Source organism: Mobula hypostoma, chromosome 14, assembly GCF_963921235.1.
Source record: "Mobula hypostoma chromosome 14, sMobHyp1.1, whole genome shotgun sequence".
Classification (NCBI taxonomy): Eukaryota; Metazoa; Chordata; class Chondrichthyes; order Myliobatiformes; family Myliobatidae; genus Mobula; species Mobula hypostoma.
Genome location: NC_086110.1, coordinates 24826290 through 24846506, shown reverse-complemented (window position 1 = coordinate 24846506; position 20217 = coordinate 24826290). Strand labels below are relative to the sequence as shown.

General features: G+C 37.4%; 1 protein-coding gene across 1 annotated transcript in view; it reads left to right on the top strand.

Moving 5' to 3' along the window:
- Window positions 1-20217, top strand: part of slc12a4 (solute carrier family 12 member 4) — an 84439-nt gene that overhangs the window by 54903 nt on the left and 9319 nt on the right. Inside the window, exons 12-23 of the mRNA XM_063066834.1 lie at window positions 1685-1859; window positions 3641-3759; window positions 5392-5490; window positions 5853-5972; window positions 7736-7840; window positions 8823-8991; window positions 10735-10930; window positions 12253-12422; window positions 14142-14273; window positions 14364-14471; window positions 16780-16967; window positions 19351-19484. Coding sequence (XP_062922904.1) covers window positions 1685-1859; window positions 3641-3759; window positions 5392-5490; window positions 5853-5972; window positions 7736-7840; window positions 8823-8991; window positions 10735-10930; window positions 12253-12422; window positions 14142-14273; window positions 14364-14471; window positions 16780-16967; window positions 19351-19484 — 1715 coding nt within the window. The remainder of the gene's footprint in view (window positions 1-1684; window positions 1860-3640; window positions 3760-5391; window positions 5491-5852; window positions 5973-7735; window positions 7841-8822; window positions 8992-10734; window positions 10931-12252; window positions 12423-14141; window positions 14274-14363; window positions 14472-16779; window positions 16968-19350; window positions 19485-20217) is intronic.

Genomic DNA, 20217 nt, shown 5'->3' with positions numbered 1-20217 from the left:
ATATCAGTTAGGAGACCATCAGACCTCCTGACCTATTTTACTAATCAACCAGACCATGGGTGATCCAGGCTTCATTTATCTCTCTTTAACGCATATCCATTGATGCTCTCAGCTATTAAAAAAAAATTACCAGTTTTGGTTTTGAAATAATTAATTTATGAGCATTCACAAATTGTTCAGGCATCCATCTTTTGATAAATGTTGGTATGACAGTCTCTCCTGATTTTTATCCTTAATTGACTTGGTTGCAATTTTGAAAAGGAACAGACAGCAATCGTTTTGTATCCATTCTATCTGATTGCCATTGTTTTAATGTACATATTTAGAACACACCTCAGCTTCTTAATCTCAATATCTCATTGAAAGTAACTTTGATGCATTGAAAGAGACCAAAAATATTTGATGTTAAAATTACATGACTTCAAGATTTTAAAGAATACTTTTTGATCTTGCAAGTCAGTGCAATAATACTTGAAGCTTTAATGTTGAAGTATGGCGTACAATTTGTTGACTAAGTTATAGAGCACAGGTTCCTAACCTGGGGTCCATGGACTCCTTGTTTAATGGTATTGGTCCATAGCATAAAAAAGGTTGGCAACTCCTGTTATAGAGCAATGATGGCAAACCTTTTTGAGACAGTGTGCCCCAATTGGCAATAATCTTCTAATAAATTCTCTTGCATACCATAGTAATTTTGAGCAGAGATTATCATTGCTTAATGAATTATTAACAATAGTTAATAATAACAATAGTTTGGACTCCTTTTAGAAAGGAGGAGGAGTCCTGTTGCTTATTTACATGGCTTCATTAATAAAATTAGAACACAGATTGAAATAAATGAAGCATTTTAGAAAGCCTATTCAAAAATTACTGATAGAAGCATTTTAAAATGACAGTTGGAAAATAACATAATTTCTAAATTATAATTATTCTAAATTATTGTACCTCATATATAAGAAATGTAAATGTGAAATTATAAGCTTTGATTCATATCCATAAAAGATCCTATAATTAAACTTACCAAGCTTATCACTGAAAACAATGACTTGTGAATATGGTGATGGAAAAACTGTTAATCTTGCCATTAAGATTTTCAGGCAGTTAAAAGCTTCAGGAATGGAATTCCATGGCTTTGGGACTTCATTGATTGGATTATTATGGTTTGATCCAGTCTCTTTCAAATCACCACTCCTGCCTTTCCTATCATTTGAACGTTTTTGTTTCTTTGCTGGTGTATCTAACATTCTGAACAAGCTGCAAAAGAGTAAACTTAATTTAAAAATATCTCACATGTAAACTTAAATACCCCACTGAATATGTTGTCAAATTGTTTCCAGTTGTGAAACTAGTTTCACATAACTTCAGTCTGCCTGTCTAAAGAGAAACACTTCTGCTTTCTCTGTTTATTTGTCCTTAGATGCCATACCTCCCATTAATGTGCTATTATACAAATACATTTTTACCAATTTACAATGAAGTACAGCATAGTCTAGCTCTTCCAACTCAGTAACTTGACTTACTTCAGAAAATTGTGGGTCAATAAATTGTGCCAACTTTTCCTAAACCTTTTGTTTTGTGTAATAATTCTATTGTTCTAATATACGTACTTTGAATGCTATGGATAGTTTTACACTTTTCAGTTGGATATCATCATTTATATTTTATCTTTCACTTTCCTGTCCAGGTATGGTGATGCAGTGAGGAAAAATCTGGTAGTCGGAACTCTAGCCTGGCCCTCTCCCTGGGTTATTGTGATAGGTTCCTTTTTCTCAACATGTGGAGCTGGTTTGCAGAGTTTAACTGGAGCTCCACGGTTATTGCAAGCAATAGCTAAAGACAATATCATCCCTTTCTTGAGGGTTAGTAGCATATGCATATATATTAGTAACGTATTCTGATTAGACACCTTCCTTTCCGGAACTTCCCAGATGTATTCTTTGAAAATGATTCTGCTGATTAGTACTGTATACCTGTTCTTTGTGCTTAGTTATTAATGAAAACTTTCAAATCTGTTATGGTTGCCAACTTGAATGATTTTTTGCAAATCCCAATCTATTTTTCTATTCATGCTGGTTCATTTGTACTTAATCCCAAATATATTCAAATAGTTAAAAAATTAACCTGTATAACCAGGTAGATTTTTCTTAAATCATCAAGTTAATCTTTGGTATATTGTATAAAACTGATGGGAAGGGATAACTGATTTCACCTTCCATTTATTGACTGCTTAACCCTTATTCACATAATCAATTTGATGTAATGATGACTTAATTAGCTACCTTTACAAATTTATATGAAAAAAAGCATTGCAGACTGTTTCGATTCTCATCTGCTTTATCATTATATTTGCCAATGACCCATTCTGTATCTTTTAGTTGCTAATGTACCTTTATATTTAAGGCAGAGGTTGATAGATCCTTGATTGGTCCAGGCATGAAGGAATTCCAGAGAGAAGGCAGGAGATTGGGGCTGAGAGCAAAATTGGATCAGCCATGATAAAATGGCAGAGCAGACTCGATGGACCAAAGGGTCTAGTTCTGCTCCTATATCTTATGGGCTTATAGTCTTACAACATGCCATGATTGTCCCCCTCAATATCTGAAAGTAATACACACCAATAAAATAGACCAAATGAAGGGATAGTACAGGGGAGTATTGTTCATTTGGAGTAATACTGAAAGTCCGCACACCTACTGCAGAACTCCTGAGGTCTCAAGGCATTGGGACAAACACAAAGGAACTTTTCCTGGTTTACCATCTGCTGCTAGTCCACTATTAAACAATGTTTAGAAGAAACACTGTAAATAGCCAGGTCAGAGAAAGTAATCTGGTCATAAATGGCATAAAAACAGAGCTGGGAAAAAGCGACGTAACGGACTTTTAACATCGTAAGCCAGCAAGTTGTTTGTTATGTCTCCCCACTCGCCAGTGAAAAACGGAGACATCTTTTTCTCCCTTATTAGGGAGAGAGAGAATCTGTGGTATGTGGTATTCCGGATGAAATGCGAAGTCTTTGGGATAACTGCTGGGGGGCGGGGGGGGCGACTTTGGGTTTCCTACGTTTATCTGTCATTCGTTCTTTGGGGCACTTCTCTGTTTTTGTGGATGTTTGCAAAGAAAAAGCATTTCAGGATGTATATTGTATACACTTCTCTGACATTAAATTGGACCTTTGAACTTATTTTCCTTTATGTATTAATTAGCAGTTGTGAAAATAAATATTGCCTCAAAGCAATTATGTCATTGCACTGAATGATTAGGAACTAAAATGTTGTTACTAATGGTGCTGAACAAAAGCTTTTTTTTTAAGTTTTAAGTCCAGGTTTGCCTTTTTTATTGACTTTAGGTTTCTTTCTCGTACATCAACATTTTGCCAGTGAATAAAAAAAAGCAAAATAATGAAACTTCTTAAGAATATTCATGTATAATTTGTGTTAAGCATCAAAAGAGTTTGCAGTGTTCCATAGCATTAGAGATGAATTGTTCCTTTATTTTGTTATTCACTTCCCTCAACCAGTGTCAATTTACCTTTTGACTTAACAATTTCATTGCTGAGCTGATGAACTGAATCAGAAATATTAATGCAACTTTATGCTTATGATTTAGAATGAGAAGATTGACAATATTTTTAATATTGCAGGTATTTGGCAATGGAAAAGTCAATGGAGAACCAACCTGGGCTCTTCTTTTGACAGCCATCATTGCAGAATTTGGAATACTCATTGCTTCACTTGACATGGTGGCTCCCATTCTTTCAATGTAAGTGGATATCTCAATCAGTGATTTCATCTTTCAATGTCATCAGTTTCACTCATTTCTACATCCCTTGTATAACTTCTCATTTAACATTTTCTTCCACATCCCTTTTACATTTTTTTCTGTATTTGTTATTTTTTCCAAAGGAGAAAAATGTATTAACTTGACCATTTTCAGGAAACCTTACAGTGCTCACTGAATGTATCAAAGTGAAGTATTTACATTATAGTGAATAAATATAAGGATAGGACCCTAAAATTGGCTTTCTTTGTATTTCAAGTTGCCCCTAAATATTTAACAGATAAATCTTGTCAATGTGAAGAGAAAGAGCTTTCTGTTCTCACCTTTTGATTACTTAATTTTGGTCTAATACATTTTGCATCAACATTAAGTCAAGTCTCCTAATCATTTTTAAAGCATTCTTACTGATTTTACATCAGTAATTGCTTTGGTTTTATTGCTAATGCAAATCTCTCTTCCTGCAATCAAAATTGTGAAAATCAGAAGTACAGCTACATGTTTTAAATTGTTCAAAAGATTTAGATTGGCTGAGCTGTGCATTTCATCAGCCTTTGTTTCAAGGTTTTTTTTCCTTTTTAGATTGGTAAATTTCTTGTAGGAAGTCAGAATGATATTAAGTTAAATTGCAGAGTTGAAGCATGAATATTGTGTAGAATTTGATATTCTGAAAAGCTTGTAAAATGATAATATGTAAAAGAAATATGGCAAAAAGTTGTCATTAGCCAACTAAAAGCAAAGTCTATCTTTCAGTAATCTTCATTTGGTGGTTATTTTAAGGATTTCCTTGACAGAAAGGCAATTAGGATGTTAAAGTTGTCTTAGTGACTGCAGGAGAAAATGTCCAGATGGATCTCTATCATATTTCATTTCACCCATTAAGGATAAAATGAATATCACTGAGACAGTGCAATATTGCAAACTTAAAATTTGATCACTTCCTGTCCTAACAGTGAATGATTAGAACTTTGTCACAATTTATTCTCTTTTTTTCTGTTTGCACTTGGCATTTTGAAATTCTTTATACATGTTAGGAATACAATGTTTGTTAAAAGATTCCTGACTCAGGTTCTGGCTCATACACTGTTGCTCATGTTCCTACTGCTTGTTCTCTTTTAGAAAATACTTCACCAATTTGTGAATTTTAGTAATGATCAAAAGATGCTGAGAAGTGCAAGTAGATTGATAGACACAGTATATTGAGAAGTTTGGGGTTGGGGTGACTGTTGCTGGAGGGAAGAAATTTAAAGAGAGGGGAAATAGTTTAATGAGTTGCACGACACAGAAACGCCTAATACGTTCATGCTGCCCATCTATTCTGACCTTTTTGTCCATTTACATAAATTTCATTTGAACACTAAAAGTATGTAATATACAATCAGAATAAAAGTAATTTTCAATAATTGAGTTGTGTGATATTGTGTGAAAAAATTGTAGTTGCTGGACAAGATCCCAGTTTCCTTTCATGAATGACTATTTGTCCCCCACCACCATCAACACCATTTGATAAGTGAATATGTAAGGAAAAGGGGACAATTTAAACCAACAATTTCCAGCATCTTTTTTGATCTTTAGAAATTTTTTTTAAAAAGTGATCTTTCCATTCATGTTTTGCAGGTTTTTCTTAATGTGTTATTTGTTTGTTAATCTGGCCTGTGCAGTTCAGACGCTTCTACGAACACCCAACTGGCGTCCCAGGTTTAAATATTATCATTGGTAAGGTGCTAAATCCATCAATAATAACTATTCACTTTTATTCTTGTGAAAGGTTATTAGTTTGTTTATGTTTAATCTAGAATACTTTAATTGGCAGCAGAATAAGTTGCAGATCGGTGTGATTTGTAACATTTGAAATTGTATTTCATTACCATAAGTCTACGGATCTTGGGTAATTGTATGCATTTAAATTATGAGTGAAAGTGAATTAGAGTGATTTTAGTTATTTTCCTTTGATCATAGCACCATGAATACTTAATACTTAATTTTTTTAAATCTTTAAAATAGTTTTCTTAAAGCCCTATAAAATGTAAATCTGGGTAAAGCTTTATTTTAATTTATTATCTTTTTTTTTCTTGTAGGGCTTTGTCTTTTTTAGGAATGAGCATGTGTCTTGCATTAATGTTCATTTCTTCGTGGTATTATGCTCTTGTGGCCATGGTCATTGCAGGAATGATTTACAAATATATTGAGTACCAGGGGTAAGTATTAAAGGAGTTTTCCTGATTACTTGATGCTCAGGTTCTTTGATTTCTCAAAATTATTTCTCTGCTCTTTTTTTCTAAAAAGTCTTAAAACTTTAAAGACTCCGAGATACAATTTGTTTCAGGAACTTCAACATAACAATAGAGGCCCAGAATTTGCTGAATTACTACTCTGCTGTATTATTACTGCATGCTAGAAACTGTACTGTGGGTAATTTGGGCTATTTCTGGTACCACAACATATTTCCTAAAACATTCTTAAAATTCTGCTTTTTCTCAGGCATTTCTGTTTCAAATTATCTAATTTCTACTTATTATTTCTATTCCAAAATGGTGAAAAAGCTCATTCCCCATTAATAGCAAAGATAAAATAATCAAATTTAATGAATTCATGTCAGCAAGATCGTCACTACCACTTGCATTGTTACAGAATTAAAGTAAAATCAACACATAGAATACCTGTTAAAAGTCTAAAATTATTTGTACTAGTTTCCCACATGGCTAAATGTTGTATTTTGTGGAAAAAATAAGGTTACCCTTGAAATGCCATGACATTGAATCTTGGGTTGGTTGTCCTCTTCAATTAGTTTCTGATGTCAATCACGGATGAAGTAAATCATTTTTAAAATTGCTGTCTCCCAGCCAGAACCTCATGATAGAGGTTACGTTATAGGAAAAATTTATTGTGGTAATAGTCAGTCACAAAAATAAATAACTAAATATATTGGGTTGAAATTCACACAGAAATCAGCATTCAGAATTAACTTCTGTGTTTCTACACTACTCACTGCCCACTACAGTCACTGTGTGATGGTCATAGTCACGCTTTATTGATCCCAAGGGAAATTGGGTTTCGTTACAGTTGCACCAACCAAGAATAGAGTATAAATATAGCAAGATAAAACCATAAATAATTTAATAATAATATGTAAATTATACCAGGACCAGCCTATTGGCTCAGGGTGTCTGACCTTCCAAGGGGGGGGGTTGTAAAGTTTGATGGCCACAGGCAGAAATGACTTCCTATGATGCTCAGTGTTGCATCTCGGTGGAATGAGTCTCTGGCTGAATGTACTCCTGTGCCCAACCAGTACATTATGTAGTGGATAGGAGACATTGTCCAAGATGGCATGCAACTTGGACAGCATCCTCTTTTCAGACACCACAGTCAGAGAGTCCAGTTCCATCCCCACAATGTTAGTGAAGAGAGGGTAGAGTAATTTCCATTTGAGAAAATGAAACGTCAGTAGAGAATAATTCAAATCCTAGAAAAGTGATTCCAGGCATATGGAGGCTGGGCAGGACTTCCACCTTGGACTATTTTTTTATATTATAGATTAGAGATATTTACATATTGCTGGACATTTCCAGTGCTCTCTGTAGTGACGATAGACTTCTGACCTCAAGGAGGAAACATGTCACTGTTGTCCCATGTGGACTTAAAGCTTTGATTCATCAGGTAATAGTGATCAATTTGGTTTCTCAGAAACATTAACTGGTTACTTTTGGAAAAGAGACTTTGCAAGTTGCCCAATGTAACTTTTTTTGCCTACCTGCATTTACTAGTTTTGTGCTGAACCAAGGTAGATTTTCTGTTTCAAGGGCATCTTGGGAGCTCAGTGCCATAGCAAATATTTTAAGAGATATATCCAGTTAAAAATTGATTATAAAGCATAATATAAATGCCAGTTCATTACTCTGCCAAGTATTTTAACCAACATTGAATAATATGACCATCTTTATTAACTGTCTTTCCACAGTGCCGAGAAAGAGTGGGGTGATGGCATCCGTGGTCTGTCCCTAAGTGCAGCTCGTTATGCATTACTGAGATTGGAAGAAGGTCCTCCTCACACTAAGAACTGGCGGTAAAGCAATTACAATTCCATAATGTAAAACTGGAATGGAGGTCACACAATATAAAATGATCTGCATTGTGTGATGATCATTGTTAAAAAGATGCTAGAAGCTTACTTTTATAAAGGTCACATCATAGCAAAGTGAATGATTTACATTCAAACATGACAAAACTTATTTCCAAATCTGAAAATGTATTTAGTCAAGAATGATTGTTCTGTCTGAAGCTCTAACATTATTTTACACCATTCTTTGTTGCATGCCAACTTCTGTGTTTAGGGTGAATCCACAGATTTGTCATCAGTTCCTCTTTGGTGCATAATTGCTTATAAAGCTGTGGGTGTTTGACTGACATTGAACTTGTTTTTAAAAAAATCTCTACAAAGATATCTTCTTTACAAGTTTCTTGCATGTAGGCATTTAACAATTCCTGTAAAAGCAAAGTCCTGTCCCTTCCCCTGCAAAATATATACTATTGATAGAATCCACACCCAATTCCTCTTGCTGCATCTCCTCCTTTCTAAGACATGCCTTGTTCTTAAGGCATATTTTATACTTGCCTTGATTAGTAGTCTTAAGTATAATTACCCTGCAGTTTTGCAGCATCTTTAAATGTATCTCACTGGTAGCAATCTTATGCTCCCTCAGGCATTCACCCCCTCCCCACTTTCCCCACTGCTTCCACACTTCATTCTACCACATGGTCCCCACTCCAAAGGAATTTTATTACTTGGATTTATTTAATTTTATTCTGTATGAAGGTCTGCTGTCTTGCTGAGTTAAGACTGTTATGATTATTGATTAAATAACAAATGAAGACTATGGCCTTTTTTTTTAGTTTGGATGGAGATTTCTTAAAAATTAAAGATTGTTTTTCTTAGATCTTATTCCATTGCTCTTCATCTGTCTGATTAATTTAGCTCTGGGAGAGCTCAGTATTTTTATTACTAACGTTGAATGCCTCTGCTAATTTAACAATTGTTTCTTTCCTAGGCCTCAGCTATTAGTTATGTTGAAACTTGATGAGGATCTTCATGTGAAGCATCCGAGGTTGCTAACATTTGCTTCCCAGTTAAAAGCTGGCAAAGGTCTTACAATTGTTGGTTCAATCATTCAAGGCAATTTCTTGGAAAATTATGGAGAAGCACAAGCTGCTGAACAGGTATCACAAGATTTTATAATCCTTCAACTTATATTATCAAAGTGAAAAATTTAGGCCACCCCCACATCACAGCATAGTTTGCAAGGTTGAAGTGCAGTTATGAACCATTTCCTGCAAACTTGCAGGAGCCAGCAAATATCCTACCACTGGTTTCTGAAGTGTTCTTTCATATGTATAGAAGTTAAGTGTTAGTAAGCTGGAAAAGACCTTTATTTTCAAGCATTCATTAGTAAGGCACAGAGGCTGAATATAGCATGGCATCATTGTACTAAACAAAAATGGCAATCTGATATTTGATGGTAGCACTAAATTTGTGCTTTACAGTTCCCTAGGAAGTTGGTACAGAGAGCATGCTTTTCTTTCCTTCAGAGTTCTTTTTATTTGATGATGGTTTAATAAATGCGAGTAAAAAAAGTACATCTACACTTTTGTTAATCTATTAATGTAATGTATCTGGAGAGGGTCAGCAAGGTTTCCAAGGCACATTTAATGTCAGACAAATGTATACAATATACATCCTGAAATGCTTTTTCTTCACAACCATCCATGAAAAACAGAGGAGTGCCCTCAAAGAATGAATGACAGTTAAATGTTAGAACCCCAACTTCTCCCCCCCAGCTCCCCTCCCTCATGTGCATAAGCGGCAGCAAGCAATGATCTCCCTTCCCCACACCAGCAAAAAACAATCAGCACCCGCAACCGAGCACTCAAGCATGAGCAAAGCAACAGCAAAGACACAGACACGAGGAATACTGCAGATGCTGGAAATTCAAGCAACACACATCAAAGTTGCTAGTGAGCACAGCAGGCCAGGCAGCATCTGTAGGAAGAGGTACAGTCAACGTTTCAGGCTGAGACCTCTTCCTAGAGATGCTGCCTGGCCTGTTGCGTTCACCAGCAACTTTGATGAGCAAAGATACAGATTTGCCACACTCCAAAGACTACTCGTTCACCTGGTTCAACATACCATAGGCTCTCTCTCTCTCCCTAATAAGGGAGGAAGAGATGTCTCTGTTTCACAGCGAGAGGGGAGACATAACAAACAACTCGTTGGTTTACAATGTTAAAAGTCCGTTGCATCGCTTTTTCCGAGCTTTGTGTCTGAAGATCTCGGGTATCTGGGCACACAGCCTTAGATCTTCCAACTCCCACGACACACCGATCTCTTGCCTGGACATCGACCTCTGATCCCCCTCGTCTCTAGAGCTACGAAATCTTGGACCTCTGAAGGCGAGCGAAGCTTTCAGGCCATACTCTTGGCATGCCGAATAATGGCCAGTTGTGAAACCCCGGGAACGGGTAGGCAGATAGATCAACATTAAAATGTCTCTGACTCATTAAAAAGTGTCTCTCAAATGATACATTGTGCACACTACTTAGAAAATGGACTCGTTACTGCAGAAAATAGGAATTTTAGAAACTCAAATAATCAAGTTTTTTTAATCCAGTAATCACCTATGATTCCTTGAAATGTTCTTGTATGCTCTGTTTTTTTAAAAAATTTGTGCTAAAATTCTCAACATTTTGCAGTTTTGACAATCCTTTCTATCATTAATACAATGTGTAGCTAAGCAGTCCATTTTTTTAAATGCCCAAAATCATATAATTTGTTTATTAACAATTCAAAAATAGAACTGGTAATTGTGACAAGTTGATGAAATATCAATGGAGCAATTTAACATTGTACTTATATAAAAGTTCAAATATACTTACACTTTGAATCACATATACTTTTCACTTTAGACAATCAAAAACATGATGGCAATTGAAAAGGTTAAAGGATTTTGCCAGGTTGTGGTTTCTTGCAAGATTCGAGAGGGCATTGCTCATTTAATTCAGTCGTGTGGACTTGGTGGAATGAAGCATAATACAGTGGTCATGGGTTGGCCTTATGGCTGGAGGCAGAGTGAAGATCCCAGAGCTTGGAAAACATTCATAGGTAATGATTATTAGCATCTTCTGTCTTTACGTTGTACGTTTGATATCATCTGAAATAAGATATTCTTTTTAATTTGTGGTTACTTTTATCACTAGTTTGTAAATCACCTTCTATCCTTGGAAGTAAGAGTTAGATCATCTGCTTGGATGTCCACCTATGACTCCCAACTAGTGTGCACCTGTAATGAGGGGCACTTTCCATCCAATGATGAACCTGTGGATTCTGTCACACTTCCGCAGGTTGATGCATACTGCACCCCATGCTGATGGCAAAGTCGCAGCTCTTCAATGTGCCGATAATGTTGTTTCTTGCCGTGCCCTTTTAGTGGGCAGATGGCACCATTGCATTTGTGAGCCATAGTACTTACCCAACCATCAGATGAATAGTAATAACAACTAAATGCAACACCACTTCCTGACTAGAAAACTAGAGCATATGCAAGTCTGTATCTGATGCAAAAGGAAGGAGATAGCTCATTGCCCACCCTCTCAGTAAAGCTACTAAGAATTGATGTTTCAATCCCTATGGTAAGTCGGCACTCTCAATGTAGTCCTTTGGCAGGGGAGGGTCTTCAAAGTTGCAAAGAAAAAATATTTTGCATTATTTTGAGACCCATGCTAACTGCATCAAAAAGAATCAGCTTAGCTCATGAATTATTAGAGTTGCACATTAACAAACATGAAACCAATTAAAACACTTCTAGCTTAACCACTTTGACTGCAGCTGGCAGTTTTCAGTGACTGTATCAAAAACATGTAACTTCCAGCTCATTGAAAAGTTGATGTTTGCTTACTAACTAGATGGGAATATGATTTGTGCATCCCAGACATAGACATATGAAGCCTTTTTGAAGTCTATTGTGTTTTGAATCTAAGTAGCCAATTTTAGCTTAACACATCTGTGATGCAATTTCTTACTATTATCACTTATTGTGGCTAGATTTGACAACTGTATAGAACAAAATAGTTATACACTAGATGTTAGTTGAAAGCAGTTGTTCCCAACCTGTGTCCATAGACCCCTTACTTAATATTTTTCTATGGCATAAAAAAATTGGGAACCACAGGTTTAAGGTATTGCTTATCAAATTAATTCATATTTTAATGTCAGTTGGTATTTTTAGTCTTGTGATGTTGTGGTGTTGATCATTGTCTTTCCTGGAACTCAGCTTAAATGTATTGGGCATACCCCACAAAATTTTGTTACAGCAGTGGCAACATACTTTTCATGAGCAAAAACAATATATTTCTGATGCTAATTGGCTATTTTTTAATTTGTTAATGAGAAAACATCGATTATTAACAGTATTTCTTTTTTAACAGACACAGTAAGAGTCACCACAGCAGGTCACCTTGCTCTATTGGTGCCAAAAAACGTTTCCTTGTTCCCAAGTAACCATGAACGCTTTACTGAAGGTTACATTGATGTTTGGTGGATTGTGCATGATGGAGGCATGTTGATGCTTCTTCCATTTCTTCTCCGTCAACACAAGGTATAAAATATAGACTAATTTATGAATATCTGGTATAGATTCATAGATGAAAGGTTGCAGCCTGAATGGTACATTATGTAGATTTTTTGAAGTGACAGGCTCTGTAATCCTATAGTAATGTATTTTTCCAGCTTGGGCTTTTGACATTTACTGAGAAGTGTGCCAGTTTTTCAATCATGATGAACCAACTTGATACTGGTTTTAGTTTATTATTGTCACATTATAAGGTAAGTGAAAAGCTTATCTTATATACTGTTTATGCAGATCAGAATCACTACATTGAGCAAGAACAAAGTAAAACAATTATAAAGCAAGAGAAGTGGGAAAGCTACCAAAAAAGTGCAGTGCAAGTAAACAATGAACTACAAGATCTTAAGGTAGATTATGAGGCCAAGAGTCCATCCTGTTTTACAAGAGGTCCATCCAGGAGTCTGATAACAGAGAGGCTGAAGCTGTCCTTGAGCCTTGTGGGACATTCCTTTAGGTTTTTGTATCTTCTGTCCAATGGGAAGGGGGAGAAGAGAGTGGAGTAGCTGGGGTCTGTGATGGTGCTGGCCGCTTTACAGAGGCATCGAGAAGTATAGATTGAGTCTATAAAGGGGAGGCTGGTTTGTGAGATGTGAGTCCCGTGCTCTGTCTACAACTCTCTGCAGTTTTCTGTGGTCATGTGCAGAGCATTTTCTGTACTAAATCGTGATACATCCATACACAATACTTTATATGGTGCATTGATAAAAACTGGTAAGAGTCAACAAGGACATGCCAATTTTCTTCCTACTCCTGAGGAAATAGAGGCATTGGTGGGCTTTCTTGGCCATGACAATAATACGGTTGGACTAGGACAGGCTAAGAACCTGAAGCTCTCAACAGTCTCAATCTCAACACTGCAGGAGCATGTGCACACCCCTCCTTTCGGAAGCCAGTGACAATCTCTTTTGTTTCTGTTGATATTTCTTCCTCTTCAAAACATTTCTTCCTTTTCCAACATGTCAGTCCATGCCCTCCTCTACTGCAACAATGAGGCCACTCTCAGGTTGGAGGAGCAACACTTAATATTCCATCTGGGTAGCCTCCAAGCTGACAGCATGAACATTGACTTCTCAAAATTGTCCATTGGCCTCCCCTCTTCCTTCCCTTTCTCCCATGGTCCACTTTGCTGACATCAGGTTCCTTCTTTAGTTGTTACCTTTTCCACCTATCACCTCCCAGGTTTTCACCTCATCACCCCTCCCACACACACCCACCTTTCCAATCCCCTGACTTCATCTATTACTTGCCAGCTTGTAATCCTTCCCCTCCCTCCACCACCTTATTCTGGCTTCTCCCCATTCCTTTCCAGTCCTGTTTATTCCCTCCATAGATGCTATCTGACTTGCTGAGTTCTTCCAGCATTTTGAGTGTTGATCTAGATTCCCAATATCTTCAGAATCTCTTATGTATATCTGACTCACAAATTAACATCAAACAGAGAGACTCTGTACCTTGCTGAAAATCAGATTCACGTTGCTAAGTGACAAGTAATATTTGTGCCATACATGTGCCAGCAATGAGCACTTTCCAATGAAAGTTACATGGGAATAAAAGTTACATTTTTCTGGGGTCTGAATTTAGGGCAATTAATGGAAATGGGGCTCATTGTACATTTATTTTTAATTGTTTGGGCTTTTATTTGCTGGCTCGCCAAAATATATATTGATCTCGAGTTGTAATTCTGTGCAGGTCTGGAAGAAATGCAAAATGCGCATTTTCACAGTAGCCCAAATGGATGACAATAGTATTCAAATGAAGAAGGACCTTGCAATTTTTCTTTATCACCTGCGGATTGAAGCAGAAGTTGAAGTTGTTGAAATGGTGAGGAGCAAACCTGTTAGGACACAACAAAGTGAAGCTTTTATTAAGGGACTGTTTATTCTTACAATAATATCCAATTCTTACCCTCAGCATGGCAGTGATATTTCAGCTTACACATATGAAAGGACTCTCATGATGGAACAGCGGTCACAAATGTTAAGGCAGATGCGGTTGTCCAAGACTGAGAGGGAAAGAGAGGTAAATGGCAGTAATTTTTAATAATCACGCTCATCTATATATCTTGGTCTCGGAAAGTGTGATTAATTGCCCTGGTAGATTAATTTAACAGAAAGAAGTGATGTTGTAACTAGGTCTCAGCATAGATTTTAACTTTTTCAAGCTGCTTACTGAATAGACTCTTCAAATGCATTTTTGTTAATCGTCTCAATCTTATTCCTGCATCATTTACTAAAATAGTTCATCTCCCATCATATCATGTTCTGTACCTGGTAAACTCTTATGTATTATCCTCTAACTGCTTCAACATGCAAGACTGACTAAAATTATTTTCCAAAAGCATACCTATTTAGACTTCAAGGCTATGTTTGATTTGATGTGACTTAAAATTACGCATTCCTGAACCTCAGCCATGTTCATAGTATCAATTTGTATTTTGTTCATTTCATTAGTTTATGTAAGTGATTTAAGATTCTGCAATGGACTTTGTCCAATTCAGATTGCAATTATTGATACTTTTACATCGGAGGAGAATCTCACAGATAATGTCCCATTAGGTTTTGGCAATTCTAGAATGAAAAGGGTAACTTTATCATTTGGATGCAGTGAATTCCTGGACAGGTTAAACATCTGATTAAAATAGGTGTTGAAGATCACAAGTTCCTTCTGCTTTTAAATGCCAACCGGCAACGCAAAATTGAACATTACTGTGTTAGTGACACTTGTTGGGAGGATGGAGCAACTGAGTTCGCCTTCAGGAACATACAAATTTCTATCTGAAGCAGATAACAGGAAGTTTTGCAACCTGCAGAGCTCACATTGTGTTCCCAGTTTCAGTGGGTGGTTGGGGTTGAAGCTGAATGCAATCACTTCCCTGTAGCCTATTGCTCACTTAAAAACTCATTTACAAACCTAAAACTCAATTTCACACACTATTTCAAACTTGTAGGAACATTGACACCTTCAAGGATTTAGTTTGCTAGCATTAGACCCAGGGTATCCCACAGAAAGGCAATTGTTTCTTTGTCAGTATTGAATTGACTTTATCTCTTACATCCTTCACATACATGAGGAGTAAAAATCTTTACGTTATGTCTCCATCTAAATGTGCAATGTGCAATCATAGTAATTTATAATAAATAGAATGGTCAATGTAATATAGAGTACACTCAAGTCAGTGTGAGTTCATCAGTCTGATGGCCTGGTAGAAGAAGCCTGTTGGTCGTGGCTTTTATGCTGCGTTACTGTTTCCCAGATGGTGGCAGCTGGAATAGATTGTTGTTGGGATGGTTTGGGCCCCCAGTGATCTACGGGCCCTTTTTACACACCTGTCCTTGTAAATATCCTGAATCATGGGAAGTTCACAACGACAGACAGCCCCACTCTCTGCAGGGTCCTGCAACTAAGGAAGGTACAGTTCCCATACCAGGCAGTGATGCAGCCAGTCAGGATGCTCTCAACTGTGCTCCTGTAGAAAGTTCTTAGTATTTGGGAGCCCATACCAAACTTCCTCAACCGTCTGAGGTGAAAGAGGCGCTGTTGTGCCTTTTTCACCACTCAGCTGGTATGTACAGACCACATGAGGTCTTTAGTGATGTGGATGCCGAGGAACTTGAAGCTGTTTACCCTCTGAACCCCAGATCCAAAGCTGTTGATAGAAAAAAAACCCAAGGTCATTTCCAACCAGTGCTCCAATATTGTTTTCACCATAGGTAAAGTGTTTTTGTTTTTGTATTTATTACAAGATTCTGAAAACAAGATTAGATTTATATCTCAGAAACCAGAAGCCTTAATCTAATGTATGCTGTTAGCACCACAGAAGTAAGAGTCATTCACACTAAGGAATGCAGTAGGTGGAAGGGATTTGAAATTATATTCCTACATCAGGAAGGCAATCTTGTGTAGAACTTTATAATATAAATTTAGTATAAATATAGTATTAAATTCTTAAGACAGGCATGACTACTTAACATTTCTTCTGCATTTTACCCCTTTGGCAATATGGAGAGGGGGAGGGAATGTCGACTCAGACCATGAGAGGCCTGTGTCGGGCATTTTCATGCCTTTCAAGGCGCAGATTGGAAGTCTGTGTGGGGCGCCACTCCTCGCACAGACTAGAGCAATGTGTGATTACGTGTCTTGCTCAAGGGCACAAACACACTGCCACTGCACTTTGGCAATATGCAGGAATCTTAATACCAGTGATATAGCAGATAATGCACCCAATTGTAAATTGTCTTATGGTAACTATTTTTGGAATATATTCTTTATTTAAAAAATGCTAATGCTATCGTTCAGTCTTTAAAAGTCCCACACTAATTTCTTCTAGGCTCAGTTAATAAAGGATAGAAATTCATTAATCCATCCAATTCACGTGTACATGGATGAGGAGGAAGAGATGCACATTTATCCTGAGAAGGTACAGATGACCTGGACAAAAGAAAAGTGTGAATCTGAAAGAAACCGAAGTGGCGCTGCCACCCCAAACAGTTTCAGAGAATTAATCAGTATTAAACCGTAAGTGTCAAATGTCTCAGAGGAAGCAAGCTTTCTATGAATAACATAACCATAGAAGAGTTTCCTCTTTTTTAATGGAATTGGTACTTACTGTTATTGATGCATTTCTTTGCCTGGAAGTATACTTAGAACTTTGTGTTGGCATTCAGAAACCTAACATCAACATCTAAATATCCCCACTGATCTCCCTCCTGGCACTTATCCGTGTAAGCGGAACAAGTGCTACACATGCCCTTACACTTCCTCCCTTACCACCATTCAGGGCCCCAAACAGTCCTTCCAGGTGAGGCATCACTTCACCTGTGAGTCGACTGGGCTGATATACTGCGTCCGGTGCTCCCGATGTGGCCTTTTATATATTGGTGAGACCCGACGCAGACTGGGAGACCGCTTCGCTGAACATCTACGCTCTGTCCGCCAGAGAAAGCAGGATCTCCCAGTGGCCACACATTTTAATTCCACATCCCATTCCCATTCTGACATGTCTATCCACGGCCTCCTCTACTGTAAAGATGAAGCCACACTCAGGTTGGAGGAACAACACCTTATATTCCGTATGGGTAGCCTCCAACCTGATGGCATGAACATTGACTTCTCTAACTTCCGCTAGGCCCTACCTCCCCCTCGTACCCCATCTGTTACTCTTTTTTATGCACACATTCTTTCTCTCACTCTCCTTTTTCTCCCTCTGTCCCTCTGAATATACCTCTTGCCCATCCTCTGGGTCACCCCCCCTCCCGTCTTTCTTCCCGGACCTCCTGTCCCATGATCCTCTCGTATCCCCTTCTGCCTATCACCTGTCCAGCTCTCGGCTCCATCCCTCCCCCTCCTGTCTTCTCCTATCATTTTGGATGTCCCCCTCCCCCTCCAGCTTTCAAATCCCTTACTCACTCTTCCTTCAGTTAGTCCTGACGAAGGGTCTCGGCCTGAAACGTCGACTGCGCCTCTTCCTATAGATGCTGCCTGGCCTGCTGCATTCACCAGCAACTTTGATGTGTGTTGCTTGAATTTCCAGCATCTGCAGAATTCCTGTTGTTTTTGTTTAAAGTAATTATATTGTTGAATCAAATCAGACCGAATTTCCTTAGCAAGTTGCTGAATAAAAGTTGATTGCTGTCAATTTAAATCTGGAAAAGTGAATTTTTGTAAGTCTCTGACAGTTGGGAAACATTAAATGCATTAAAAGTTAATCAAGTTCTTAATTTTTTAGTTTTTTAAAATTTGCTTTCAAAAACTTAAACTTTAAGAGTTGATCCATTCATAGAAATTCAAGTTATTTCAACTTTAATTTCTCCCTTCCAGTTATTATTCTTCATTAAAATGAATGAAGTCTTTGTTTCCTTGCAAATTTGAAAGTAGATTTCCTTCCATTAATGTTGAAGAGTTGCAGGAAGTTAGTGCTGTATTTCTGGACTCAGTCAGCAAAATACCAGCAAGCACTGTCAGAAATTTAATGACTCCAACCCAGACACAGGAGTCCTGTCCTGAACTTACTGAACCACTAGGAGTATTTCTTAGGAAAATCTTCCCCGTGTTTTTCTGGTCTTCATTCACTTGCTGACTGAAGACATCTGAGTTAGGGAAAAATAATACTCTGGTACGCAGATCTTTCCACTTTCTCCTTTAATGCAAAGAATCCATTCATCTAGGCTAATAAACTGAATGTAATCATACAATATTTTGTGTCTATATAATATTGAAAGTATCAGAAAACATTGCAGCCAACTCTCACATTACTGGGGAGTTTAACCTAGACTAGCTGGAAATCCATCTGTATCCCAATATTCCATAATGCAAAGTAGCAATGCATCAAAAATATGAATTGAAACAACAAATATTGACACAAATTCTGCAAAAGCAGATCTGTATTCTCTATCTCAGAGTGTTGGTAGTGAGTTGTTAAGGGAAAATTTTTGTTGCCCAAACTGCTAGAATGCAGGGGTCACCTGTAAAAGCAAACAATAAAGTGAAATCTTAATAATGTCGTTACCTGCGTGATTTGGTTATACTCAGGCAGGATGATCTACATGAATGGGTCACCCTTTTCATGCCCAACGTTCTTGCCATAAAGATGAGGGTCAGATGCTCCTCCCATCAAGTCACTTTCTGCAGCATGTCCATGGCTTGGGGTGAATCTAGCTGCAGAGCAGGAAGGTAGATGAATGCCCATCTGACCTCCAGCTCCTTATCAGCGTCTGCAACTCCACACACTGGTATGGAATTTTGGGATGAGTTGAACAATGGATTAGCAGATGTGATGGCTCTCTATAGACATGACAACTAAAGCTAAGTATGTTTTGGCACAGAACCCAACACAATCTGTACTTAGTCTATATGTTTCTTTTTTAATGTATTCAACAAGGACGTTGCTCATCTTTTTCAGAGACCAGTCCAATGTAAGGAGAATGCACACAGCGGTGAAGCTGAATGAAGTCATCGTAAATAGATCCCATGATTCCAAACTAGTTTTGCTTAACATGCCTGGACCACCAAAAAATCAAGATGGAGATGAAAACTGTATCCTTTGTCAAGTATTTTCCAGTAAATTCTAGCAAGAATATTTGGCAAAAAGACAGCCCTGGTGATATTTCAGTTGATCTTGATATTCAATGTTTACCAATAGAGATACATGGTCATAACAAAGATTTTCTGTTGAACTGTATATTCTCAATTCTGTTCCTTATCTTAAAATTACATATACACCTTTGAATATACACATCTAAATAAATGCTAGGTATTTAATTTGGCATCTGATTTGATTGAGCAGACCCTGAAATTTTGCACTGCCTGACTGTTTAATTTACTGTACAGAACAGAAATATTTACTGGAATCCTGCACAACAGAAAATGCTGGGACTTCTCAGCAGGTCAGGCAGCAGCAGTTGGAAGCCAAAGTCATCAGCTTGAACCTTCTTGATCTTCTCCCATCACAGGCAATGTCTAACTTGCTGAGGGTTTCCAGCATTTCAGTGAGTTGATTAGATAATGTAAGCTTTAATTTAATATATGAAGGGTAAACATATTTTAATTTACCTGATTCAAGCAAGTAAGCAGGCAGGTTTGGTTTTTAACTTTTAGTCCAGATCTCATCCCCTCAGCCATGCCCACCCATTGTCAATAATGAATACTGTGGCTATGCATAGTATCATGTGCACATTCTTTGAAACAGCATTTCATTTAGTCTTAATTAACTGTTCTTGTCACGTAGTTGTTTTCCGCATCAGTATTGTTATCTTCAGTCCCCATCTTA